The 25,795-nt window shown below is 38.7% G+C and overlaps 8 protein-coding genes across 8 annotated transcripts; 2 read left to right on the forward strand and 6 right to left on the reverse strand.

Annotated features, from left to right (window-relative positions):
• Positions 1-1,210: 1,210 nt before the first annotated feature.
• On the reverse strand, positions 1,211-3,578 carry PHYBLDRAFT_131129 (hypothetical protein; the record flags this gene model as incomplete). The annotated part of the gene is made up of 8 exons (XM_018429406.1): positions 1,211-1,568; positions 1,648-1,743; positions 1,846-2,044; positions 2,140-2,491; positions 2,646-2,814; positions 2,962-3,222; positions 3,351-3,377; positions 3,485-3,578. 8 exons carry the CDS (start codon positions 3,576-3,578, stop codon positions 1,444-1,446), a joined length of 1,323 nt encoding a protein of 440 aa, XP_018295466.1. The 3' UTR covers positions 1,211-1,443.
• A 1,385-nt stretch (positions 3,579-4,963) lies between these two features.
• On the reverse strand, positions 4,964-7,206 carry PHYBLDRAFT_179852 (hypothetical protein; the record flags this gene model as incomplete). Its single annotated transcript, XM_018438221.1, has 5 exons — positions 4,964-5,376; positions 5,509-5,589; positions 5,716-5,848; positions 5,968-6,041; positions 6,150-7,206. 5 exons carry the CDS (start codon positions 7,204-7,206, stop codon positions 5,084-5,086), a joined length of 1,638 nt encoding a protein of 545 aa, XP_018295467.1. The 3' UTR covers positions 4,964-5,083.
• Positions 7,207-8,932: 1,726 nt separating this feature from the next.
• On the forward strand, positions 8,933-13,672 carry PHYBLDRAFT_176941 (hypothetical protein; the record flags this gene model as incomplete). Its single annotated transcript, XM_018437836.1, has 10 exons — positions 8,933-8,950; positions 9,037-9,178; positions 9,223-9,564; positions 9,738-9,956; positions 10,102-10,320; positions 10,404-10,627; positions 10,714-11,237; positions 11,354-12,530; positions 12,645-13,244; positions 13,335-13,672. The coding sequence occupies 10 exons, from the start codon at positions 8,933-8,935 to the stop codon at positions 13,575-13,577; spliced, it is 3,708 nt and encodes a 1,235-aa protein (XP_018295468.1). The 3' UTR covers positions 13,578-13,672.
• Positions 13,673-13,718: 46 nt separating this feature from the next.
• On the reverse strand, positions 13,719-14,819 carry PHYBLDRAFT_141317 (hypothetical protein; the record flags this gene model as incomplete). Its single annotated transcript, XM_018430563.1, has 1 exon — positions 13,719-14,819. One exon carries the CDS (start codon positions 14,817-14,819, stop codon positions 13,719-13,721), a length of 1,101 nt encoding a protein of 366 aa, XP_018295469.1.
• Positions 14,820-15,589: 770 nt separating this feature from the next.
• PHYBLDRAFT_179854 (hypothetical protein) lies at positions 15,590-20,065 on the reverse strand. The gene is made up of 7 exons (XM_018438222.1): positions 19,787-20,065; positions 18,979-19,601; positions 18,703-18,880; positions 17,609-18,593; positions 17,198-17,485; positions 16,030-17,088; positions 15,590-15,925 (listed from the first exon to the last, which is right to left on the reverse strand). The coding sequence occupies exons 1-7, from the start codon at positions 20,059-20,061 to the stop codon at positions 15,833-15,835; spliced, it is 3,501 nt and encodes a 1,166-aa protein (XP_018295470.1). The 5' UTR covers positions 20,062-20,065; the 3' UTR covers positions 15,590-15,832.
• A 908-nt stretch (positions 20,066-20,973) lies between these two features.
• PHYBLDRAFT_141319 (hypothetical protein) lies at positions 20,974-21,916 on the forward strand (the record flags this gene model as incomplete). The annotated part of the gene is made up of 4 exons (XM_018430564.1): positions 20,974-21,096; positions 21,161-21,259; positions 21,332-21,701; positions 21,801-21,916. 4 exons carry the CDS (start codon positions 20,974-20,976, stop codon positions 21,914-21,916), a joined length of 708 nt encoding a protein of 235 aa, XP_018295471.1.
• A 17-nt stretch (positions 21,917-21,933) lies between these two features.
• On the reverse strand, positions 21,934-22,669 carry PHYBLDRAFT_157756 (hypothetical protein). The gene is made up of 4 exons (XM_018433670.1): positions 22,609-22,669; positions 22,425-22,526; positions 22,306-22,363; positions 21,934-22,229 (listed from the first exon to the last, which is right to left on the reverse strand). The coding sequence occupies exons 1-4, from the start codon at positions 22,662-22,664 to the stop codon at positions 22,176-22,178; spliced, it is 270 nt and encodes an 89-aa protein (XP_018295472.1). The 5' UTR covers positions 22,665-22,669; the 3' UTR covers positions 21,934-22,175.
• A 230-nt stretch (positions 22,670-22,899) lies between these two features.
• PHYBLDRAFT_60567 (hypothetical protein) lies at positions 22,900-25,018 on the reverse strand (the record flags this gene model as incomplete). Its single annotated transcript, XM_018440661.1, has 8 exons — positions 22,900-23,066; positions 23,150-23,191; positions 23,293-23,480; positions 23,675-23,780; positions 23,836-23,865; positions 23,958-24,454; positions 24,608-24,829; positions 24,999-25,018. 8 exons carry the CDS (start codon positions 25,016-25,018, stop codon positions 22,900-22,902), a joined length of 1,272 nt encoding a protein of 423 aa, XP_018295473.1.
• Between the last annotated feature and the right edge of the window lie 777 nt (positions 25,019-25,795).

Here is a 25,795-nt window from a genome sequence, read left to right on the forward strand (position 1 = left end):
AAAGTTTGACAAGGACCAGTTGTTGAAGGAAGTTGCCAGACCTCATGAGGAAGAAGAGGAACAGAAAGTAGAGGTTGTAGAAGAGGAAGAGGAAGTTCAGATTCCTGTATCCGACGAGTTGTTTTATGATAGAGCAAAGAGCTTCTTTGACAATATTTCTTGTGAATCCAAAGAGCGCAAAGAGCAAAATGGGTAAGCTAGACAAATAGAAATACATGAGAGATGTGATGGATTATAGATGGTTATATGTGGTTATGGGATATGGAATGTTAAGATGGGTGTAATGGGTGGGGTAACCTGTATTGACGGAGTTGATGTATATGTGTGCGTGTGTTAGTAGCATTGATCGTCGTGGCAAGTTCCAGGAAGAGCGTAGATTGAACATGGAGACTTTTGGACAAACCACAGTTGATCAATCAAGATTCCGCAACCACCGTGGTCGGGGTGGAAACCGTGGTCGTGGCTACCATCGTGGTGGCAACCGTAACAACAACAATAACAACAACAACTACAACAACAACGGTAACAACGGCAATAACTCTAACCAAAACTACCGCCAGGGCAACAGAGTAAGTTATATATTTAGCTATTCACTTCTTTACGTCTTTACTTATTATTATTTTTATAAACCACATTGACAACAACACCAACAACAACAACAGCAGCAGCAGCAGCCTATTTCACAGGAGCAAATAAACTAGAGAATATCACGAATGTTCAGTATAATCGCATTGCCCTCCTCCCCACCCCCCCTCTATCTTACCTACCTATCTCTTTTTTTCTTCTTTCTTTCATTCTTTCTTTCAATTTTTCGACTATAATTGTCTTTTCTTCTTCTTCTTTTTCTTTTTGATGCTTTCATCGATCGGTTCTTTCTTTGTAAAATAACCTAGTGAAGTCAAACCACTTTCTTTATTATTTCTTTATTATCTCTATACTTATTCTTATTGTTGATGTTGTTTTTCTTTGCAAACTTTGCTTTATGTCTTCCCTTCAATTGCTTTGAGATATCTCTTCTTCTTTTTTGCGATTGAGTAATCGAAAATTTACCATAAAAGACGATATATATATATAAAATATATACCGAGTTTCTTCTTCTTCTTCTTTCATTATCACTATTACTATTACTATTTATTCATTTAACTATCTAATGCTTATGTGCGTGTGTTTTCTTTTTTCTTTTAAAAATGAACCACTGGAATCAATGATTAATTATACATAATGATACTGCTGTTTATTTGTTGTTATTAATTTAACTTAAATTAACTTGATTTAATATTACGATATTATTGAAACGTTATTATATTGTATTACATATTATGGTGATGAAAATATTTTTTGTTTAAAAAAATAATGAAAAAGAACAGAAAAGAACAAAACAAAACAGAAAATAAAATAAAATAAAATAAAAATAAAGAAAACAAAAATCATGTATGTTTTTTTTTATACAGGTGAAGTAGGGTTGAGAGGTCGACGACACACGCGCCAAACTGCTTTACCATAATTCTTCCAACCTTCTGTACCTTGCAGAAGGTGATACAAAATGATAGAAGAGAAAGTTGCAGCACCTAATGTTATTGTCCAAAGAAATAAATAAATAAGTAAATAAATAGTACTGTGGTTTATTTTAATGATCTGACAACTTACCAATGCCGTCCAATTGGAAATTATTCATTTGTACCGGTACTTGGATAGTAGCAGCCAACATGAGAGGAATACCCCCCACAAAAATGTTCCGGGAATCTGGTAGTAGATAAGCAAAGATAGTACAAGATTTCTTATTTGTTATCAATTTTATTACAAGTATTTTTTTTTCTTAAAACCAAAAAAAAAGTGGGCACTTACCAAAGAAATCAACCTCATTGATTACCCATATACGAACACCTGTCACGCCTATGATTGTGTACAGAACGAATGCTACACCACCAAACACACCAGGTGGGATGGTATGAACTACGGCACCAAACTTGGCAATACAGCCCAGAATAATTGCTACAATTGCAGCAACAAGGAATACTACTGGTGAGAAAATACGTGTGATAGCCTAAAAAACCAAAAATAAATAAAAATATATGATGACAATGTAAAGTGTAAATAAATTATAGATCAGCTTAGTTTTGGTTTGGATGGGTTACTTACAACAACACCAATATTCTCGGCGTAGGTTGTCATGGGTGGAGCACCAACAAAGGATGCCATTATGGTTGACAGAGCATCACCAAGATAAGCAGCACCAAGGTATTTCTCCATTGGTTTTTCGGTCATGGAACTCAGTGCCTTGAGATGGCCTAGATTCTCTGCCAAGACTACAACAATCAGAGGAGCAATGGTACTGATTGATTTGCTATCAAACACCAATTCATGATGAATAGTCGGACCACGGACCCAAGGAGCAGCACTGACAGATGTGTAATCAATTGCGGGACCAGCCCCCTTGAGACCACAGATCAGGTTGATAACGTAGCCGATAATCATCCCAAGAAGAATTGCCCTAAAGAAAATAATAGCAATAATAGCAATAATAATAAATGATGTAAATATAATGTTTTAATGTACATTCATAAATAAATAGCTAATATATGTATATGTACGTATATAGATAAATAAGCACAAAAAATAAAGATATTCATTAAAGTGGATCAGACGATACTTGCATGCGGCGTATTGAGGGAAGAGGTGCATAGACTGACAAAAGCATGATAATAAGAACGGTCGAAACAGCCATCCATGTATCAAAGGAGTTTGAGGTAGCTTGTGTAAAGGCAGAGAAGGCAAGATGTAGTCCAATGCCACTTACAATGGCACCAGTAACAACTAAAAATAAATATCAAGGTGGTTGTTAGTATAGTACTCTTGGGTGTAAGCATGTACCGTTACATGTACGTGCATGTGCATGTGTATGAATAAGTGAATAAGTAGGTGTATGGGGTAAAATTTTTCTTTTGGTTAATGGGTATTTACTTGGTGGCATCAGAAACTCTAGCCAGGCATGGCCGAATGCGAGTACAAAAATGGCGATAGCAACGTATATGATGCCAAGAATAAGAATGCCACCCTGTGCTACGGGCATGTTTTCGTTGAATGTACTCGGGCTGTAAACATATCCTGTTACTGCGCATACAGCACTGACAAAAGAGCCAGAACTTCCGAGATAAGATGGTACCCTTCCTCTGGTAACAATAAAGAATATGATGGTCGAGATTCCAGAGAAGAAAAGGGCAGCTTTATAAGAAATATTAATAAAAAACAATTTCAATTTCCAAAAAAAAAAATGTAAGTTAAATGTACAAGATAAACATTTTTTTTGTTTCATTTTAAAGATTAATTTTTCTTGATTTGATGATACTTACTATTGGTGTCGAATCCCATGAGTAATGCTGGAATAAGGCAAGCAATAATAATATACAAAGGTTAGGTGGTTGCCAAGTTAATTGTTTAAACTTATAATCAAGTAAAACTAGGGTCGACAGTCAGAAAAACGTACGGATCAAAACAGTTCCACTGAACATGGCTAAAACATGCTGAATTCCATATGCTATTGTCTGGATCCAGTTGGGCCGTTCATCAGTTTTTACCATTCCTATCATGATCATTTAGTGAATACAATAAGCAATGGTATGTTAGTGTGGTTTTAAAAAATCTTTTTCGAATTATTCTTTACCTGAAGTTTGTAGCTTGTAGTGAGGGAAGTAGTGTATTATATTGTATCGTAACTTCTGCTTCCATGTTTTGCAATCTTCCATAGGGTCTTCGCTCCTGACAAAGTCTGATGCCTTTTCCACCTCAATGGTCACCTCTTTTTCGAATTTGTGATCTGGATTCATTCTGTCAAAATGAAAGACGAAAAAGTATTTGTTGAAGACAAGATAGAAAGTAAGAAAAGCAAAGAAAAAATAAATAAAATAAACCAAGAAAATAATTCCTATTTTATACATATTATATATATATATGTGTGTGTTATATAGGTGTACATGAGTATAAACACATACTATGCAAAAGGAGGGTAGGATGGCTGGCTTGTATCACATGTGTACAGTTTGATATCTCTTCTAAATCATAGGCTTGATACAGGAGATATATACAAATCTCTGGGATATTTGGAATCCGGCAATCAGTCCATTCAAGTCGAACTCTTACACTGAATATTTATTATCATAATTAAATAATTGAACCCAATATTCCATATTACGATAGATGTTTAACTGGTTTAAGCCTTGATTCTATTACATTTTAATACATATAGAGCAATGGAATTGAAAGATAAAATAAAAACGACACACGGATATATTCAATAGTAGTCTGGTAAGCTATTACTATATATTAGCCATGGCTTCCTTTTGATTTTCTAATGACTATACTAACTATAATGACTAGAGTAATTATGATTATAATACTATCGTTAGTGTATGAAATCATCATTTGGAGTTGATAATCTACTGAACATCTTTTTTCCACTTTTTTCTTTAGATTTGTTGCCATGGTTATTGGATTCTCGGAATGTCGGATCATTAATATCCTAGTTAATTTGTGCGATTATGATAGCAAGCTAAAAAAAAATCATTTCTTTTTTGGACGGTGTATCTATATCAAGTGACCCATATTTGAAGGTGAAGATAAACCACAATAAGCTGTGTAGACAGAAAAGACAAGGTGAATAAAGAGATAAAATATAATAGACTAGAACACAACACACACAAAAGAGTGAATTGGAGATGCGATCGACGCACACAAACCTTGTTTATAGGCTGATAGATATAGGATGTCCTATCTCTCATCCTAATCTCTCTTTCATTCATTCACTAATTCACATGAGGTCCTCTTTTTCCTTTTTTTTAAGAAAAAATAAAAAGGCAAAATTATAATGATTATTACTTTAAACTAGTAAAAAGGAAAGAACACTGGTTTTGTTGCTGTTGTTGTTGCTGCTGCTTTTGCTTTTGTTGCTTTCTTTTGTCTTTTTTTTAATGTAAAGTATTTATATATGTATATATATTTTTGTGGTGCTTGTATGTAAATGAAATGAAACCATGAATAAACTAAAAAAAAAAAAGATAAAGATAAAGATAAAAAGATAAAATATAGGCTAAAAGTCTTCGTTGGCTTCCCGGATCTCTTTAAGAAGGGCATTATCTGGGTTTAAACTCTGGAAAAGCAGGTAGTCAAACTTGCCGTTGGCCATCAGTCGAACCGCCATTCTGTCAATGCCTATGACAGCCAATACAGTTTGAATGTATGCGTCAATCAAATCATCAATACCAAGACCAAGCTGATTGAAATCTTTCCGATCCATTAAAATTAGCCGTGATGTGTCTGTGGTCCAGCCACCATCTGGCAGTTTGACCGATAGGTTGGTTCCAAGCATATCCCAAGTATTGGCTATACAAGAGAAAAATAAATAAAAATCAATCAAACGATCAATCAAACAAAGGAGTGGGTGCATGATTTTTTATTTATTTATTTTTGGGTTAGTAATAAGCAGGAGACTTAATAGTTTTAAGATATTCTTACCATCAGGCTCTAACTTTGAAGTCAGGGGAAGACGGGCTTTTCTTCCGTATATGCAGATCGGTCTGAATCCGCTTTCACTGCCTAAAGGAGACCAAAAAGAAAAAAAAAGAGGGAAGGGGAAGTTAATATCAATAAACTCGATCAATTTTTGCTTTAACTTTTACTTTCTACTCTTGATATACACTCTAGAATACTATGTAGACTTGCCTGTAACCATCATACGAAGATCGCTTACATATGTATTGCTCTTCTTGTTTGGAATGGTCCCGACATGATAGAAACGACCAGTACGTGACATACTGGACCATGAAGCATTTCCAACCAAAGACTGTACAATAAACTACGATAATATAAGCCTTACTGGTTTATATAATTAATAGCAAACTAACTCTAAAAAAAATTAAAGCAGAATAGCAACAGAAAGAAAGAGGGAGTGACAAGGAGTGTGGTCAAACATACCTTGTCATAATGGTGATCCTGGTCGAGAAAGTTCTCAAGTTCATGCTTGTTGGTGATCGTATATACGCCTTGACCTAATAAAACGAAAGTTAAATGCCTTGTTTACCCAACAACAACAACAATAATAATAATAGTAGTAGTAGTAGGGATAATAAATAAATACGCAAAAGAAAGAACTTTACCAGCATTAGAATAAGGAACCTTGAGTACAGCATGTCCTCCCATAGACTGCAGCCATAGGGGAATCTCACCACGAGTAACATTGTTGATTGTTTCTGGAGTACGGATACTGAGACCAGAATCCACCAGCTCAGAGTTATAAAAATCATAAGCTCTGGCAGCCATCATCTTATTGCGTCCTCCTGCAAGACAGCTGATGATTTGGTTCATCACGACTGTCTTTGTAACCAAAGGAAAGCGGTTCCATGGCTTCTGGGTGAGGTAGCGGAAGCATGCACGGATAGGATGCCAGACCTTGTCCTGGTCTCGGATATATAGAATACGATCGGCCCATTTGACATTGGGATCAGGATCATCAACGTGCCATTCAGCAATCCAGACGTGTTCTTTGGCAACATCAGCCAAAACAGCCGCGTACCCACTTGCTTCCATCATGTTTTTATCACAGACCACAGCCAACCCACCAAGAGAAGGATCTGCCTTGGAAAGCTGTTCTTGGAATGCAGATTCGATAACCAACCTATAGCCTCCCTGTTCATTATGTTCGTCAGTCTCGGACAGGAGCGGCATGGACTTTTGGCCAGACGGACAGGAGTTTGTCTCGATAACGATCATCTGGCGCTGTCCAGACGAGGTGGTTACATTGAAAAGGTCAGAGCCGGCCCATTGAAAGTGGGTTGGACGGTAAGACAGGATTTGCTTCAGAAGATCAGGGTTGACCTGAGGGTTGAGATGTGTGTATCGGGCGATGATACGGTCATTTCCAAGAGTAAAAAAAGACTGGACAAGAGGGTGGATCTGTGCATTGAGCACGCGAGGATAAAAGTGCTTCTCAGACTCAAATTCACCCTGGGACACGGTGTAGGCCTTGATGTCGTGCTTCTGTTCCTCACTAGGTGGCGTGCGTGGGGGAGAAGGAGAACGGGCGGTCTGGGTAGAGACTGAAGCACGACGTGGAGTCTTTTCTCCCGGGACGAGTGGAGGCGATCCTGGAGTTGTGAAAGTGGGTAGACTGGTGAGAGTGTCTTGCTGCATGGAAAAAGAGAGTAAGTGGTCCATGAGAGAATATTGATTGCCGGATATTTATACCAAAATTGCTTACACTTCTCTTTCACAGCTGCATGACGTGCAAGTTTAATACGTCCAAGCAAGTATCATTTACCAAACTTTGCGCTTCCGATTGGATCGATTTCTCCCTCTTTCTCATCCAGTGCAAAAGGTAGACCCTGCCTCAAAAAGGGAACCCCTTTCTAGACGAACCAATCTTTGGCTTCCCAGTCACCGCATGCTTTTCGTCCTTCTCCTTAACTTATCCCCCTCTCTCACAACTTCTGTTTCTTTAACCCAAAAAAATAAGAAGATCGCTTATGCTGAATAATAATCCCAGTAGCCGTGGGAATACACTTTAATAGGTACACACACAATTATATATATAATATCTTTATGTGTCAGAGAGAGAGAGAGAGAGAGAGAGAGAAAGAGTATGTGTTGGGGTACACTTGATAATAAATAATTGTTATTGTTCTTAAATATCTATATCTACCAATAGTTCTTTTCTACACGTGGCTCATCTGTTTGGTTCATTGATATGTTATTTTGACCAAAAAATAATAAATAACAAATAATGATTAAAAATTTAAAATATATTATATAGATATATATATATTCCAACCTCTAAAACAAACATCATAAACAAAATCGCATTTCAATTGATTCTTTTTTTTTTTTAAAAAAAAAAAAAAATCGCCGAGCTTCCTTATCACATCTCTTTTATTTTATTTTTTTAAATAGCCAAATATTTGAAAATTTGAAACATGATCTTTCAAACACATACATACAAACCCACACCCATACATATACGCATAAGCACACGCATAAGCACACGCATACACGCATAAGCACACGCAGAAAACCAAGATTTTTTTATTTTTTTATTTTTGCCTTTGCCATTCTATTTTAGTTTACTGCAAACGCACAAATTTATTAATAAATTTTATAGGTACATCAAAGATTTCACTCTTTTTATATATTATTCACTATGGTTAAGCCAAAAGAAGGGGTTGATAGAGAGGGGGATGTTCTTTACAGAGAATAACAAAAAAAGTATATTTACAGAACTATATGCAACCCTTCTTTCGGTTGTTCCTTACCGTGTTGCAATGTAATGCCCTGTACCTTTTCTTTTCTTTTTTTTTTTGGGTTTCCTTCCCTTGCATCAGATTTGCAATTGGCGTGACAGAGGTGGTGCAAATAGAGTAACTCCAGTGACGTTACTCCGCGACGTCATTATCCTTCTCTGATTGGCTGCAATTCTACACTCGCTTTTTTGAACCTTCTCTCATTTTTACCACCCCTTTTTGCTCCATCTAGCCTTTGAAGCAACGACACGTGTAATCTTTTAATATATTTTTTATATTATATTATAACTATAACTATAGTACACTATACTACAATATCACCACACTATAGAATACCATACTATACAATACTATAGTCTATTATATTTCTCTTGCCGTCGCACCGTATTTGCACATCGACAGCTAGAAACAATATTAGAGCCTAATTTAAAAGTATCCTTGACGCCATCTCATCATCTCCATCCATTACTTATTCGGACTCAGGGTAAAGCGTTCAACTTCCACCCTATTATTCTCTTACCCATTTTCCTTTTTATATTTTCGTTCCCCTCTCCCCTCCTCGTCCTCCTTCCCTCCCTCCCCCCAACCTCCCTCCCCAAACGCCCGCCCACCTTTCTTGAACCCAGACTTTTTTGTAATAGCGCACGATGCAGATGCTTACAAAGGTAAGGGAACCACAGTATACACATATACGCACACACATACACACACATACACGCGCGTCTTCATCTCGCTCACAACCGGGATCTAGTTTGAATCCAAGAGCAATCGCGTCAAAGGCATTGCCTTCCACCCAAAACGTCCATGGATTTTGGCATCCCTGCATAATGGCTGTCTCCAATTGTGGGATTACCGCATGGGCACTCTTTTAGAGCGGTTTGATGAGCATGATGGTACGTCTCGGCCAGCCAGACTCGGTCTCATATCTTGTTGGTAGGCCCTGTGCGCGGCATTGCCTTCCATCCCACCCAGCCACTGTTCGTATCAGGTGGTGACGACTACAAGATCAAAGTGTGGAATTACAAGACTCGCCGTTGTCTTTTTACGCTCAACGGTCATTTAGATTATGTTCGTACTGTATACTTCCATCACGAATACCCTTGGATCATCTCGGCCTCGGATGACCAGACAATTCGCATTTGGAACTGGCAATCACGTAATTGCATTGCAATTCTCACTGGCCACAACCATTATGTAATGTCTGCCCAGTTCCATCCCAAAAATGACCTTGTTGTATCAGCTTCTATGGACCAGACTGTAAGAGTATGGGACATTTCTGGTAAGTCATATTTGAGGGTTCTTCAATAGTATATATATATATATATATGTATATCTATAGCTAGATATATCTAAAAATAAAATAAAGAGAGAGAGAAAGAAACAGAGAGATAAAGCTAGAAGAAGAAGAAGAAGAGGAGGCAAAGGTCTTTGTTTGCTTATGTTGAGAATCAGGCCTGCGTAAGAAGAACCAAGCTCCTACTCCAATGGCCTTTGAGGATTCATTCTCTAGACAGAACTCACAGGCAGATCTGTTTGGATCTACTGATGTTATGGTAAAGTATGTTCTTGAGGGCCATGACCATGGCGTCAACTGGGCCACTTTCCACCCCACACTTCCCCTGATTGTATCGGCAGGCGACGATAGACAGGTTAAGTTGTGGAGAATGAATGGTACGTACATAAATATACAAATCATTACAATGCATAGAGCATTTAGGCCATTTAGAAAAAAGGAACCAAAAGCAAAAGCAAAAGCAAAACAAAACAAAACAAAATAACAACGAGTGAGGAAAATATTGATACATATTTATATCAGACTCCAAGGCATGGGAAGTAGATAGCTGCAGAGGCCATTTCAATAATGTGTCTAGTGCCATCTTCCACCCTCGCCAAGAGTTAATTCTATCCGATGGTGAGGATAAGTCTATCCGTGTATGGGATATGACCAAGCGCACTGCTGTTGCTACTTTCAAGCGCGATCATGACCGCTTCTGGGTTCTGACAGCTCATCCAGAACTTAACTTGTTTGCTGCTGGTGAGTAATTAAGAGACATCATCAATCAATAAAGGAGTTTTTAGTGTATTGACATTATATTCCCCCGATAACCAAAAAAACAGGTCACGATAGCGGTTTGATTGTATTCAAGCTGGAGCGTGAACGTCCTGCTTATCAGACCCACCAAAACCAACTGTATTACATTAAGGACAAGATCCTGCATGTGCATGATCTTGCCAGTACAGCAGACCAAGAGATTCTCAGCGTCCGCAAGCTGGGCTCGCAATATGTTCAGCCCCGCACCCTTTCCTACAACCCAGCTGAGCGCGCTGTTTTAGTGACATCTGTAAGCAAAAATGAATTATAATAACAATAACAGTAAGAAGAGTATGCATTAACAGTAAATTTTCTCTCTCTCTCACTCTCTTTTAGCCTCACGATGGTGGTATTTATGAATTATACCCACTTCCAAGAAACTTGACTGGTAACTTAAAAGAACCTGCGGATGAGGCAAAACGCGGAAATGGTCATTCGGCCGTCTTTATCGCTCGCAACCGATTTGCTGTGTTTGATAAAATCAACCAGCAAATCCAGATCCGTGATTTGGCAAACGCAGTTACCAAATCTTTCAAGACACCAGGAATGGTGACAGATATGTTCTATGCTGGTACCGGAAATTTACTTTTGGCTACTGCCACAAGTGTAATATTGTTTGATATCCAGCAGAGACGTGTTGTGACAGAACTTGCTGTGGCTGCTGTCAAGTATGCAATCTGGTCGGCTGATCTTAACACTGTCGCTCTTCTCAGCAAACACACCATCACCCTCGCTGACAAGAACCTTAAGCAGACATGTCAGATCCACGAGACAATCCGTATCAAGAGTGGTACCTGGGACGATTCTGGCGTTTTTATCTACTGCACACTCAACCACATCAAATATGCCCTTCCTCAAGGGTATGTTATTTAATAGCCAATATTTAATCGAGTGCTTGCATTAATACTCTTCCTTTTTTTTTATTTCCATAAATACTAACAACAATAATTAATGATTGATTTTAAATCGAATTTAGTGACAACGGTATCATTCGTACCCTTGAGCAGCCTGTCTATCTTACTGCAGTTAAAGGCAAGGTTCTTTACATCCTCGATCGTGAGGGCAAGGCACGCTCTATTACCATTGACCCCACCGAGTTCCGTTTCAAGCTGGCACTTATCAACCGCCAGTACGAAGAAGTCCTCCACATCATTCGCAGCTCGAACCTTGTTGGACAATCGATTATTGCTTACCTCCAAAAGAAGGGTTATCCTGAAATTGCATTGCACTTTGTCCGTGACGAACGCACCCGATTCGAATTGGCATTGGAATGTGGTAACCTCGACGTTGCGCTCGAAACAGCAAAGATCATCGATAAGCCTGATTGCTGGACAAAGTTGAGCACCGAGGCCTTGCGCCAGGGTAACTACAAAATTGTAGAGATGTCTTATCAGCGTACAAAGAACTACGACCGCCTCTCGTTCCTTTACCTCACCAGCGGAAATGAGACCAATCTGCGCCAGATGATGAAGATTGCCGAATTGCGCAATGACTCCATGTCCCGTTTCCAAAACGCACTTTACCTGGGCGATATCGAAGAGCGTGTTCGCCTCCTCCAAGATGTTGGGCAGTTGCCTCTTGCCTACTTGACCGCCAAGACCCACGGTCTTACTGAGCAGGCAAACGCTATTCTCGCAGCCGCAGGAAAGACCGAGGATGAAATCGAGCTGCCTAGCATGTCTGCTGATTTGCCTACTCCAATCAAACCAGTTGTTAAGCTTGAGGATCCCAACTGGCCTTTGTTGACTGTCTCAAAGAGCTTCTTTGAGGGTGCCTTTACTTCCGAACGCAACACATCTAATCCTATTGCTGCCCCCACATTCTCGTATGATGCTCAGATTGATAATATTGAAGAAGCCGGTGGTGATTGGGGAGCTGATGATGATGATGTGATCTCCGGAACTAAGGCCAAGGCCTCTTATGATGATGACGATCTTCTTGGAAACCATGATAATGGAGATGAGGCTGGTGGATGGGATGTTGATGATGACATCAAGGTAGACATTGATGCAGAGATTGGCCAGGCTGCTGCACAGGCCACCGCTGAATTTGTTGCACCTACTGCTGGCACAAGTGAAAGTGCTATTTGGGTGCAAAACTCTCCTCTTGCTGTTGATCACATTGCCGCCGGATCCTTTGAGACTGCTATGCAGGTAAATATTGAGGATTTCATCCATTGTTTTGAACCAAAGCTAACAAAAAAAGCTGTATTGGATTATGTGATTATGCGATTGTTGTTTTGTAAATGGCATATATATATATATTAGATCTTGAACCGCCAAGTGGGAATTGTTCAGTTTGAACCTTTGAAGCCCTACTTCCTTTCCATATTCCAGGCATCCCGTGTATATGTCGCCTCAACTGCTTCTAACCCAACTCTCACATTCTCCCTCCGTCGCAATCCCGAGGAATCAACTCAAAGAAACAGCCTTCCCGCAGTTGTCTACAACTTCCAAAACATTGTGTCTACCCAACTTCAACTGGGTTACAGACTCTTTACCTCTGGTAGATTGGCTGCATCAGCTACTCAGTTCAAGACCCTGTTGCATTCTATTTTATTCACAGTTGTTTCTAACAAGACCGAATCAGAGGAAGTTACTCAACTCATCAACATCTGTCGTGAATATCTTACCGGTCTTGCTATAGAGCAGCAGCGTCGCGCCACTACTGGCACAGAGCCCGAAAGTGTCAAGCACGCTCTAGAACTCGCTGCCTACTTTACCCACTGCCAGCTTCAAGCCTCCCATCTCCAACTCGCTCTTCGCCAGGCTACCAAGCAAGCATTTAAGCTTAAGAACTTTAGCACTGCTTCTCAATTTGCCCGTCGCCTGCTTGAGTTGGCTCCCCCCAGATCAGTCGCTGATGAGGTAAAGCTCAGAAAGAGAGAGAGAGAGAGAGAGAGAGAGAGAGAAGAAAAAAGAAATATTCATCATTTCTTTTCTTTCTGTTATAAATAGGCTCGTCAGATCCAGGCTGTCTGTGAGCGTTCTTTGAGAGATGAAATTGAGCTCAACTATGATCAGTACAACCCATTTGTGGTCTGTAGCATTACTTTTGAACCCATCTACAAGGGCTCTCCAAAGGCGAGCTGTTCATTCTGCCAAGCTTCTTATAAGCCTGAATTAGAAGGCAAGCTGTGTACAGTGTGTGAAGTAGCACAGATCGGCGCAAGTGCAACTGGTCTGCGTGTACTGGCATAAAAGATATGAAGTAAAAAAAAAAGAAAAAAGAAAAAGAAGAAGTGATTGTAATCCATTAAAGATAATAATAATAAAAAGAAACGTCAGCTTTTTGTAAAAGTGAATGGTCTAATTATATGTACAAGTTATCTAAATAATCTACTAATTCGCTAGTCCATACGGACAAAAGGGGGCAGCATAAGCGCTGTCAATATAAGGGAACACAGGAACCTCCATTGTAGTCTGGAAGCTAATACGGACATAAGGCTCCATAAATAAAGGACCTGTCACGGCAATCCAACTGACTGTAAGTAAACGGCCGACCCAAAGTGGCAATTGCTTAGGGCCCAAGGGAAAGTCGGGGGACGAGACAATCGATGCGATGGCTTGTAAAACAAAAAAGATAGTCTGATAACCTTTCACGCCGACTTGGTTGAATTGGCTATATCCTCTAATGGTCAACAGAACGTAGTCATGCATCAAACCAGACACAACAAAAGCACCCATCACAGCAGCTATATGTCCTGCTTTTGTTTGTTTGCCAAACAGGCGCTTAATTGGAAAATAGCCGATTCTTAGGAATCCAGGGCGAAACTTCTGGTGCCAGCGTTTTGACCACAGCTCATAGGCAGATCTTGAAAGCCATGGCTTGTTAAAGATGGGTGGTTGGTCTACTAGCCAGATATAGGCTGTATAGTAAGGCTGAACCAACTCTGTCTTGTTCTTGACCGGCAGGAACGAATATGCCAACAGTTGGGCTGACCGAAATATACGATAAAGGGGCAAAAGAATTGCTACATGCAAGTGAACAGTAAACCCCATTACCATATGGTAGTACAGGCTTCTTAACGGGAGCTTTCCTCGTAATGTGATAAAGTCGAGCAGAACGTAACCATAGCTTTTTGACGAGAAGGTCTCTGGCGGCACAGCACAGACTCGTAAGAACGTATCAAATGGCACCATTACTGGCATCAGCATAAATAGAGATAAGTTGGCCATAAGGAGCCAACATAGTGCATCCGAACGTACTTTCTGGATAGGAACCGTTACGATCTTTTCTGGTTTCTCGCTCGGCTCAGGAGTGATAACGTCCCAAAGAGGTGGAATTCTGCCACCCACAGGAAGACGATTAAGATCGATAGTATAAAACACCATTCGAGCAGATAAGCAAGACGCAATGAGGCCAACTGCCGACATGCCTAGTTTGTCGCCATTTCCGTCATGCAACAGTGGAATTGTAAAATGAGCCGTGGCAAGTGTCATTAGGATGAGATTATGTATGGTTGATGTTGGTGCAAGTTTAATAGTGTCATTTTTTGTAAACAGGTAGAATGTCAAGAGAGGAAAGGCACAAGTCCCATAAAGCCAAAGTTCTTGGTTGAACATTTATTTTATTTTTCTTTAAAGAAAAAAAAAACAAGAGCCAAATGTTCAAAGTGTCTTGGTAACCGAACCCTATATGCCAAGTGTATCTGCAATTGAAATTGTAAAGAACAGGGGGCGCAGACGTAATGTAGAGGGAGGGGGAAGGTATGACAAGTATTTATGCTAATATTATTTCTTTTTTTTTTTACTGTATGCTCAGCATTCGTTTATGAATAGATTAAGAGGTCTCTTGATGGTCATATGTATATAGTAGAGTTTTGAGCATATACAATGCCCGAGAGAATGCTTTTGGTCAGAATGATGAATGCATAATAATATTAAAAACAAATGTGTACCTGAGGTTGTATGCCACTAAATTAGAAAGACTGTTTCAAAATTGCTTCTATTCTCTTAAACATCGCTTAATGGTTCTCATAAGAAAAATCATTCCCCCCCTTAAAAATCAAACTTTCTGCTACTGTCTTTTTATCTTATCTTTTTTTTTGGGTTCATAATAGATGCAGACTGCTTTTTTTAATATGAAGATTCTTACAAAAACAAAAGATGGTTTCAAGACACTTTCTTGTCTTTAAAGTAGATACTATTAAGATAAGATATAACTTATAGTATAATGTCTTTTATGGAATATTGAGATATCATTTTAGAATAACCTTTTTAGTATTTTTTTTATGTAGTAATTGATGATATTTTTTTTTTAAAAAACCAAAATAAAAGAGGTGTGATTGTTATAATTTTCTGCTAAAAACTTAATCACTGTATGTCACACATGCTATTTATGCATTTGAATATTGCAAAGATACGATATCGATAAAAGAAAGAAAAAAGAATTTTTTTTGTGAGATGGCCCTTGAACAAGTATAAAGGCCATTTATCTAAGACAAAGTGAAATATTAAGCGTGTTCAGTATCCCATGATTCAAACAAACGCTCCCATTGATCCCCAGGTACAAGTGATCCAAACAGCTGGGTCATATTATCTCCAAGCTTTTGTTAAAAAAGAAATTTAAAAGAAATATGGTTAAACATTGGGTTGTATATATATATATACATGCTTTTCATAAATGTATTTTAATATACATATTTCTTACCTTGTCAAGCTCACGAATAATATCTTCCATCATGGTAACGTATGCATAATAAAACATATACACATTGTCCTTTTCAAGTGTTTGCTCTGAACGCACTACTGGCATCTCCCGCAACCTAACCAAGAGAGACTGCCATGCCTTGCGAGCAGGTGGGAAATATGGTGGCATTGGTGTCTTGAGCCTCAATGCAGAAGCCAATAGGTAGAAATACAACAAAACATTCCCAACCATCTCACGTCTTTCTTGATTTGCAGGCATGATAAAGTTTCTCTGGACCTCTTCATACCAAGCATCTTTGAGAACAACCGTGCGCATCGAAAGAAACTTGTCAACAATGTTTTGACAGGACCCCAAGATCGTTCTATATGTATCAGCGGGAAATGGACCCTTGAGGCGTGGTTCATTGGGAGTCTGAGCCAACAGTTCCTGAAGATCCAAAAGTGCCCTTTGTAAACCTAGCTCTAGATCCATAAAGCTCTGGGTAGCCAGTCGTCGCTGGGCCTCTGCAGTCAGCCACTGTGCATCAGAGGCCTGTCTGCCTAGTTGCTGTACATGCTGGAGAGTAGCGTCAGCAATCTCTTGGCGATGTTGAATATCGTTTGATGTTTCAGAATAAAGTGAGACTAATTTCTGGTAGAGCCAAGCAAGTCGCAGCAAAAAGTCCGAAAGTCCTTTTCGGAGTTCAACGCGTGCTTCATAGGGCCAAATGTAAGCTGTGGTAATCAAACCAAAGGCCACACCGGCCAAAATTGCTAGGCAACGCTGAAGTGCCAATCTCCAGACTTCAATTGTGTTTTCGTTTCTGTCGTTGAATTTGTTTAACATCACAAGATTATAAGCCAGAAGAGTGAATTGGCCAAACTTTCCGTGCTTGTGATTCAAGATCAACCAAAAGTTGGGGACAGAGAATAGCCAAGTAACGATAGGCAAAATAACATGGTTACCAGGGAATAGTATATAGAGAACCATGGCCGAAAAACATCCAAGGATTGTAGAGAAAATACGGTATACAGCCACCAAGTTGGTTCCTCCCACAGTAGGGGTCATAACAACCATAAGCTATATAAAAAAATGCATATATAATAAAGTATGAGAGTTCACCAATAAGAAATAAAGATATATATATATATATATATATATATATATTGTATATTGTATATGTTCTTACTGTGATAAGGGCCCATTCCATACGCCATTCACGGAACCAGGGGCCAGTTGAGCTCAAGAAGGCAGGAGTGGCCAGAAGAGTTGCAGCAATAGCGGCCTTGGTAGCATATCGAACCTTTTGAAGTTTAAAAAGTGAAAAGGTGACCCAGATCTGAATGAAGAATTTACGCCACTTGGTCGTGGGCGTGGGTGTATGCAGTGTGTTTGTAGTGTTACGCTCATTAGGAGTAAATCCAGTCAAAGAAAGGCGTCTTCCTGATCTCGAAGGCTCTATAGTTTGTATCTTGCTCTTTAGTATACAGGTATATAAAAAACATAATATAAAAGGTACACGCATACAATACACCCTTGGATTCGTTTTCTTTAAAATATAAGGTTTACCTTTAGGCCTACGCCAAAATATCAACCATACCCAGATGCTCTCCTTTGTTGTCTCATCCAATAAGGCTTCCACAGCCTCGGTCAGACAAATCAGCTCGCGTGCAAATTCCATCATATTGAACACAAAAAAATAAACCAGAAACACTTCATCTCCAGGCACAAAATCATCCTGAGATGCATCGGATCTCAATCTACGCAGGCGATGTGCATGCAAGCGCCGGACGGCTTCCTTTTGGGATACCTCAAACAGTGAAATGGCCTTTACAAGATTATCCTTGAGTGTTTTAAAATCTGGACCAGTCTTGTTTCTGTTGTCTACCGAGGCGGCAGGGGCCCCGAATTTGGTCTGGAGATGGAGAATCGTTTGCTTGCATGTGTAAGCCAGAGATTTCAATGGTTGCCTGATAGTTTGGATAAACTCGATCAAAGAACGGCTTTCATTAGCGGCGGCAGCGGCTTCTTCATCCCCCGAGGCCAAGATAGAACGAGACGATGAATGAGGGTCACTTAGGCCGGAGTTGGATCGAAAGACGGATGGAATGTCGTCGTTTCCATTGTGTTCGTCGTCTGCAACATAAGAAGTCGATGTTCTCTGACGTCTCATTTCGTGTTCGAGCTTTCTGCGTCTATAGCCAGCCCTGATGTTCCAAGAGGACTCTGACACCTGGGCTCTCTTGTAAAGATTTCTTCGGTTAGTGGGTTTGGCACCCATGACTTCAAATTGAAGACCACATGAACTGCGTAGTCCACCAACATGCTGAGCTAACCGTTGCATACTCTTTATGACCTTGTCATATTCATCACCTCTTCCGCGCATCTCACTGTTCCACAAGGATTCCAATTTGGCTTCTTTGAGTGATTTTTGGAGAGCTGTAAAGCTTGTTCGGTGGGATTCAATGGCAGTGTGTAAAGTCCGATTAGCGGTAAATTCCGGAAGATCGTCATCGAGTAAAAAAGTCTTTGTGAGCAATTTAAGCAGGATGCGGTATGACAGTAACGTAGCCTCGAGATCTTTTCTAATAAAAATTTAAAAGAAAAAAAAAGAAAAAGTAAAACAAGGGACATTGGAGAACATTATTTAGCAAAAGTTTTAGAGGATGTATGTCGCCTAATATTTGAGCTTACTTTAATTTCTTGGCTGCCGACACAGGCCAGAAGACGATACAACAGGTTACAGTGATAAGAGTACCCGTGGCGACAGCGGAAGTGATTTGTTGGATTCTGGTAGTGTCGAAATCACCTTTGTTGGCTGATCCCTCTCTGACAACCACGATAAATAGGATAATGAAACACAGACTAGATGCTTATGAAGATAAACCGCCCATTGTGTAAATTTTTCTTTTAATTTTATAGAGCTAACTTTGTATTCTTTATGGATGATGTCAATTTGTTTTTGCTTACCAGTGGCCACCGGAGGCTTGTTCCAATGTGCCTTGAGGAAAGAGACCAGAAAGGTAGGCAGGATAAGCCAAACAAAGAGTGATATAAGATGGGCTACGGTAAACATGTCTCGATCGACAAAGAAATCTGTTGTTGCCATTGATCCCAGACAGACGGCTAGTGCGAATAGAGTGTATCCCCAGCCATACATTGCGGCTTCTACCATGCCTCCGAGTGTCTTTGCAGGATTAAAGAAAACCGTGGCTGTGGCAACGATATGACTGGAGGTACGGTTGTGGCCAATCAAGGCATTGAGGCTGGGCACAAATGTGAATAAAGAAGCCAAGAAATAGGCAAATGAACACTTGAGTACCAATCGCTGTTGAGGTGTAAGGACAAGTTGATTCTTGAAACGTTTGAAGCCAGTCTTTAATTGACTCCAGTAACGGTTGTCTTGGTTTGAATTGGACTGTTTACGATCATGTTTGCTACGACGTCTGCGTCCGGCCGGGAAGAAAGGTACATCTGAATCACTATCTGATGAAGACGAAGAGGATGAAGACGAGGAGTTGCCTGTTCGATCCACACCCGAATAGCTGTTTCTGGCATGTCCCATCAGTGGTGTGGTGTCTGGTAGGTCTTGACTGCATTTTAGAAGATCCCAAAAAAAAACAACAGCAACAGAACCATTAATATCAATAATAATAATAAGAGAAAGTTTCGGCTACTTTACTTGCTTTCTGATTTGATTTTATTTATTTTAAAAAAAATGTTATCCAGATATGTTTTGGGTGTATTAAAAACAAAAAACCAAAAAAAAAGAGCTTGCCTTTCCCAGTCTTGTTCGTAGGTGTCTGAGTACATCGCTTCTGGTAGGGTGGATAAAGAGACTGTGCGTTTTTGTAAGGTACCGTCGTCCAGTACTACTTCTGTTTCATCTGTCAGGGAGGGTGCACGGAGTTTCGGACGAAGTTTGCTAAATTTGTGGAAATGATCTTCACCAATCTCCATTGGCGAACTTGAGAGGAGAGAGGAATTACCCTCGATTGGTGGAGAAAGTGCTGCATTACGTGGTAATCGTCTCGGGGCAGACGAGCTCTCCATATGCAAAAAAAAAAGACAAGAAGTAAGAGTGATAAAAAAAAAGAAAAAAAAAAGAGAGAGATAATGGATGTGACATCATATATGGAGATTTTAAATCCTTAAAATATATATAAAAAAAAGACAATATTCAGCCGAGTAATTCGAATTGCCTTTTTTGACAAGTCGATCTGTCCTTTCTGTTTTCCTGTGTATATATATGTGTGTGTGCATATACTGGGTCCATCTTTGGGCGGTATACGTTTTGTATAAAGCGTACAGAAATTATTGATGTTACCGCCATACAATAGAGTGTACAAAGAATGTTTTGGGCACAATGAAACATACGGAAGAAGATCTATTGTTATCGTAAATATGGCTCCAATGTCAAACAAATTCATAATATATATATATATATATATTTATTAGTGCTCTTTACTCAAATGTCCAGGTTCAGGCTCAGGTTCAGGTTCATTTTCGTTTATGCTAATATCATTGCACTTAATGTTTTTTTGTTCTTCTTGATTTTCATATGGTAATCTCTTTATGTACTTTGTGTATATAAATACAAGAACATGTTACTTTTTTTTTTCAAAAACAAGACAAGATATAGTAATGCGTAAATTACCTTGTCATTTGGTTAAGCATAATGGCCTGAATAGGAGACTTGATGGTCTTTTATGTATATATTTTATTTCACTTTTTACCATTTCAGGTCAGTCTAGGGAGGACGATGAATTTCTTTTTTTAATTTTTTTTTTTTAATTTTTTTTTTGGGCTGTCGATTCAAAGTGTGTACAGGTACAGGCACACACATAGAAAGAGACTACAAGATACAGACACAAACTTGCCGTTATTACTATTACCATTACCGTTACCGTTATCTCTCTTTTATTTTTATTTTTACTATTATTAATATTTTCATATATTCATTGAATGGCAATGACAGAACAACTCGAGAAAGTATGCCTTCAACTTGATGATCTGGCATTACAATATCTTTCCAAACTGGAGGAGTATGGTCGAGAGTGGGAGACCTGCAGCAGTGACTTCCAACAGGTACAGTTTGATCATCTACATTTAGTGGATAATCTCAAAGCTAATCAAACCACGTTTACTCAAGGGATACTTGGATCTTGCTCAAGCCAAATACACAATGGGATTCACAACCATCTCACAGTCTTCTTATGACGAACGAATGAAGGCCTTACTACGAATGCATGTCCCTTTATTTTTAGTTATACAAGTACAATCTCTAATATATTTGTATCTATATATTCTTTTCTTTAGTCAGATTGAAAACAACACCTTTAGTATATCGAAACCTCCAGAACACCCGGTAGAATCCGAGACTAATTTGAGACGCAGAACAGCACCAACCACAAGTACCAGTACCAGTGCAAGTACAAGTACTAGCTCGAGCGCCAGTTCCAGTTCCAGCTCCAATATCAATATCAATAATACCAATACTAACAATTCTTTCTCGACAAAAAAGAAGGACTCTGAATGGATCGAAATCGAGAGAGAACTTGAATTACCAGAAGAATATGAAATGAATGAAAAGAAACCAGAAAAGCCAAAGAAGCCAAACAACGATCCTTTGCGATGGTTTGGATATCTTGTATCGCCTTCTCTTAGAACTAGTCAGAAGCATTTTAAAACAGGTAAATTACGATAAAAAAAGAAAGAAAGATTGAATAATTTTGAATATGAAATAACAATAACTTCTTTTGCGTGTGGTTTGTTTTACTTTGACTTTGTAGCTACAATGCGAATAATTGAACAAGCTAATCGGATGAAGGAACTTAAATGCTTGGAAGAAGAATATAACGCATTGCAAAAGAAGAAGATATTGCTTTTGGATCAATCAATACCTTGAATCATATTGATATTTTTGAACTTGAGAAAAAAAATATTGTTTTATTTATTGACTTTTTTTGTTTTATTTTGTTTTGTTTTGTTTTAATAATTTGTAAAGAAGAGAGAATGATAAGTGGAAGAAGAAGAAGAAGAAGAAGAGGCTATTCATAGTTTTCATAAGCAAGATAAGCTCCAGAAATTAGGTCCATCTAGGACTATTTGGGTGGAAATTAACCATTAATTAATGAGCTGACGATCAACGGAGCATTCGGCAATATTCATACCTCTTGTTCCGGATGACGCATTGAATAAAATGTTTCTTCGTCAACAAGCTTAATAGTAATAAATGATTTCATATTAGATTCATTTGATCTCAAGAGACATCTAAAGAATCATTATTCTTATTACCTGTAGCTTATTGCCTGTGCCTCTTACAGTGGTGTCAAATTGAATATGTTGCCCAGTTCTAAAATGAATGAATAAATGTGTATAGATATATAGATATATATATATATATATAGACTTACTCATATGGTTCAATATCCATCACTTCTTCTCCTAGCATGCCCCAATTAGCCAATCCGCCTCCAGACTTCTTTAGCAGGTTGCGAACATCCGAAAGACCATTACTAGACAGAGAATGATATTGGGATTAAAGAACGTCCCTTCAGGCTTTGATAAATACAGCATATGAATATATGTGTATATTACCGAGAAGTGTGATGTTCATGGCGAATGCCGAAGCTTGATTGCTTTGTACGGGTCATGATAGAAGTAAAAGAGAAAGAATAATGAAGAAAGAAATATTGGGAGCAAGCAAAACTGTCATTTTAACTTGGTGGGAAACCACGGGCGTCATGCGACTTTCTGGTCCATTCCAATCAAAAATCAGATGATTACTATGCCGTGCAACATTTTTATTTTTTATTTTATTTTATTTTATTTTATTTTATTTTTACAAAGGAAAACATGGAGAGATTCATATATATATTTATTTTTATTTTAAAGGTGACAAAAAGGGACAATGCCTGCACTGCCTGCGAGGGGATAAAGGAAGGAGTCTATGGTGACATATAGAGTGTAAACCAGAATGATACTGCCCCATACCATTAACCCTATATCAATCACTTTATCTTGAAGGTTTGTTGAGATCTTGTAATGGAACATCCCTAAAAGATTAAAAAGAAAGATACACACACAGATAAATCATTATTTTCAATCAATTAGACTAACCCTTAATAACCAGCTATACCTGGGAATATAAAGCACAAGGGAACGCAGAACACAGATCCAACTATAAAAAATAAAAAACAAAAAAGACACACGCACACGCATATCAATAAGCATGCCAGTATGAAACGCACACAATTTTTTTTGAGAAAAAAAAATAATTACCAAACGAGACAAATAGGTCTAAATTAGCAGGACCAATAGAGTAAGCAGCTAATGCACAGAAAGATGCCAGGCCAAGTCTGAAGGCGTTCTTTAGCCATTTCACGCGCCTATCTTGATTACCTGACTGTCGATTCCAAAAGAGACCATTTTCAAGGATCTTTGTGGCTGGAAACAGAGTCAATGGGGTTCTGTAATTTAATGAACATAAGATTAATTTGTCTTTTTCTTTTAAAAATAAATAAAAATAAGCACTGGTCTCGTATTTACTTGCGTGAGAATAATTGCAATTGAATAAAAGGTCTGGGCTGTGATGGTCAGTGGGTTGGATGGAGGGAAATTATATATGACAGCTGCCTGAATATGGTCGCCATAAGCGAGGTACGAGATGGAGCCAATCAGTACATAAACTACACAGACAATCATAGTGCCCAGGGTAACCACAAACGGAAAGCGTTCGGGTTTTTGCATGGATTCGACAATTGGAATTACTATTAATTTTATATATTAGTATTTAGAACACACTATCCAAACTAGATTGATTACCTAGTCCAACTCCTTCAAACGAAAATGTTGCTTGATAAGAAGTACATACATAGATAGATAGATAAATAAATAAACAAAAAATTAGCCTTAGCCTTTGTTGATTGTTGATTGGCTTTTATTACCTGTCCCAATCATGAGTGCAAAACTGGATGGATTGACCATCTTTACATTCGGTCCAATTCCCCCATCAGTCAATTCGACAGATGCAAAGTAGAGTACGCTCACTAGGCCAAAAAGAATAAACACATCGGCGATGATAGCTGTGAATGATAACCGGGCGATGTGTCTCACAAGAGCTAGTGGAAGTACTAAAATCAATGGAATCCAGATATAATACTTTTGGTCCAGATGGGCCGCACAATTCGACAACACATCTACTACATTCACCAGGTTGCCGGATATAAACACCAGGTAGGAGCACACGAAGCCTAGCTGAGAAACAGCAATAAAGAACAAGACGGTGTATCGGACTCGCTCTCCATACAATATCCCTCCCATATCACCATACGATCCACCCACGATATTCTGGGCATCAACCAGTCGCAAAAGGCCAACCAAAGAAATAACCGCGATAACTAACATTAGCACTATAGATAGAGCAAGACCACCATTGGCAAACCTAAAAAAAAAAAGGTATGTCAAAATTAACAGATCTTATGTTAGTATTCCCACAACCACAAGAATTAAACAACATTATCATTTCTTTGTTGATACTTGCGCTTTGGGAAGAAATAAAACACCAGATCCAACAAATGCTTTGAGAAACATAAACATAGCCTTTGTTACAGATGCCTTTGGTACATCATCATCATCATCTTCCTCCTCCTCGTCTTCTTCAGTTTCCCTTTTTTCTTTTGGGCTCCGGAGGTCAACAATCCTCTCTTGATGTCTACTAAAAGCACTACTCCCTTCTGCAATAAAACTCCTTCTCTTCTCTGCAACAATACTTGGCCGTGTTGTCTGATGTGTGTCAAAATCCTCTCCTGCAAAATGGCTATAGAGTGAAAACGAAGACACCGATCGGACAAATTGATGTCTTTGACGAGAATGGAAAAACGATGCGTGGGGTGTGGCAGTACGCGGCGGGTGGGAAGAATGAGGAGGTGGAGGTGGAGGGTATGGAGGATGTGTAAGGTTTGGCGTGCTTTTTGCGGAGAGATAACTTGATTGCCTTTGGGGACATGTGGGTTGGCGTATTACCGGATCGGGTCGGAGAGAAGAAACGGAGGTATCAATCGGAGGGGGTTTGGGTGCACTAGAGAGTGTCATACTAGAATAGTACACACACTATATACACTATACACTATACACACTACGTACTATATACACACACGCACACACTTAAAATAAAATACTATATATATATATATATATGTGTGTGTATATATATAGAATAAGAGAAGAAGTAGTAAGATTGAAAGTATAAAACTATTGTGTGCGTCGTTATACTGTTGAACAAGAGAGTCGAGTAAAGAGCACAAAGTAAAGAAGAGTAAAGTAAAGGGATTATTTTCAATGCACAAAGAGATAAAGAACAACAGGGTATTTACAGCCAAAAAGGCCAAGGCCAAGACCACATAAAACTAATTAAATAAGTAAATGAATTAACAAACAATTAGGAAAATGAAACACAAATTATTAACATCTCTTTGAAAATAATAATAATTCATTCTAGGAATTGATACGGATTCATGCCATTGATAGGGTTGTTATCAAATTATGGCGGTTCGTTTATTTAATCGGTTGTTTATCAAATACACATTCATTCGTTCAAAAATATCTAAAATCATAATACTATCAGTAATAATACTACTAATAATCTATAGTGGTATGCACATCTTCTTTAAACATAAAGAAGTCTTTATAAACTGTGTTTCAATTATGTCTATCCACACACACACACACACACACACACACAAACACAAAGCACAGCCAGTCACCTTAACCTATCCAAAGGCCA

Source organism: Phycomyces blakesleeanus, assembly GCF_001638985.1.
Source record: "Phycomyces blakesleeanus NRRL 1555(-) unplaced genomic scaffold PHYBLscaffold_4, whole genome shotgun sequence".
Taxonomy (NCBI): Eukaryota; Fungi; Mucoromycota; class Mucoromycetes; order Mucorales; family Phycomycetaceae; genus Phycomyces; species Phycomyces blakesleeanus.

Bases quoted from the DNA above. Each gene is read 5' to 3' on its own strand.
- PHYBLDRAFT_157756 (XM_018433670.1), bottom strand. From the start codon at position 22,664: ATGACCCGTACAAAGCAATCAAGCTTCGGCATTCGCCATGAACATCAC. The intron at 22,527-22,608 runs GTAATATACACA...TTCTCTGTCTAG, and splicing joins CATGAACATCACACTTCTCG to TAATGGTCTTTCGGATGTTC. The intron at 22,364-22,424 runs GTAAGTCTATAT...CATTCATTTTAG, and splicing joins ATGGATATTGAACCATATGA to AACTGGGCAACATATTCAAT.
- PHYBLDRAFT_179854 (XM_018438222.1), bottom strand. From the start codon at position 20,061: ATGGAGAGCTCGTCTGCCCCGAGACGATTACCACGTAATGCAGCACTT. The intron at 19,602-19,786 runs GCAAGCTCTTTT...TCTAAAATGCAG, and splicing joins TACGAACAAGACTGGGAAAG to TCAAGACCTACCAGACACCA. The intron at 17,089-17,197 runs GTAAGAACATAT...TTTTTTATATAG, and splicing joins TGGAATGGGCCCTTATCACA to CTTATGGTTGTTATGACCCC.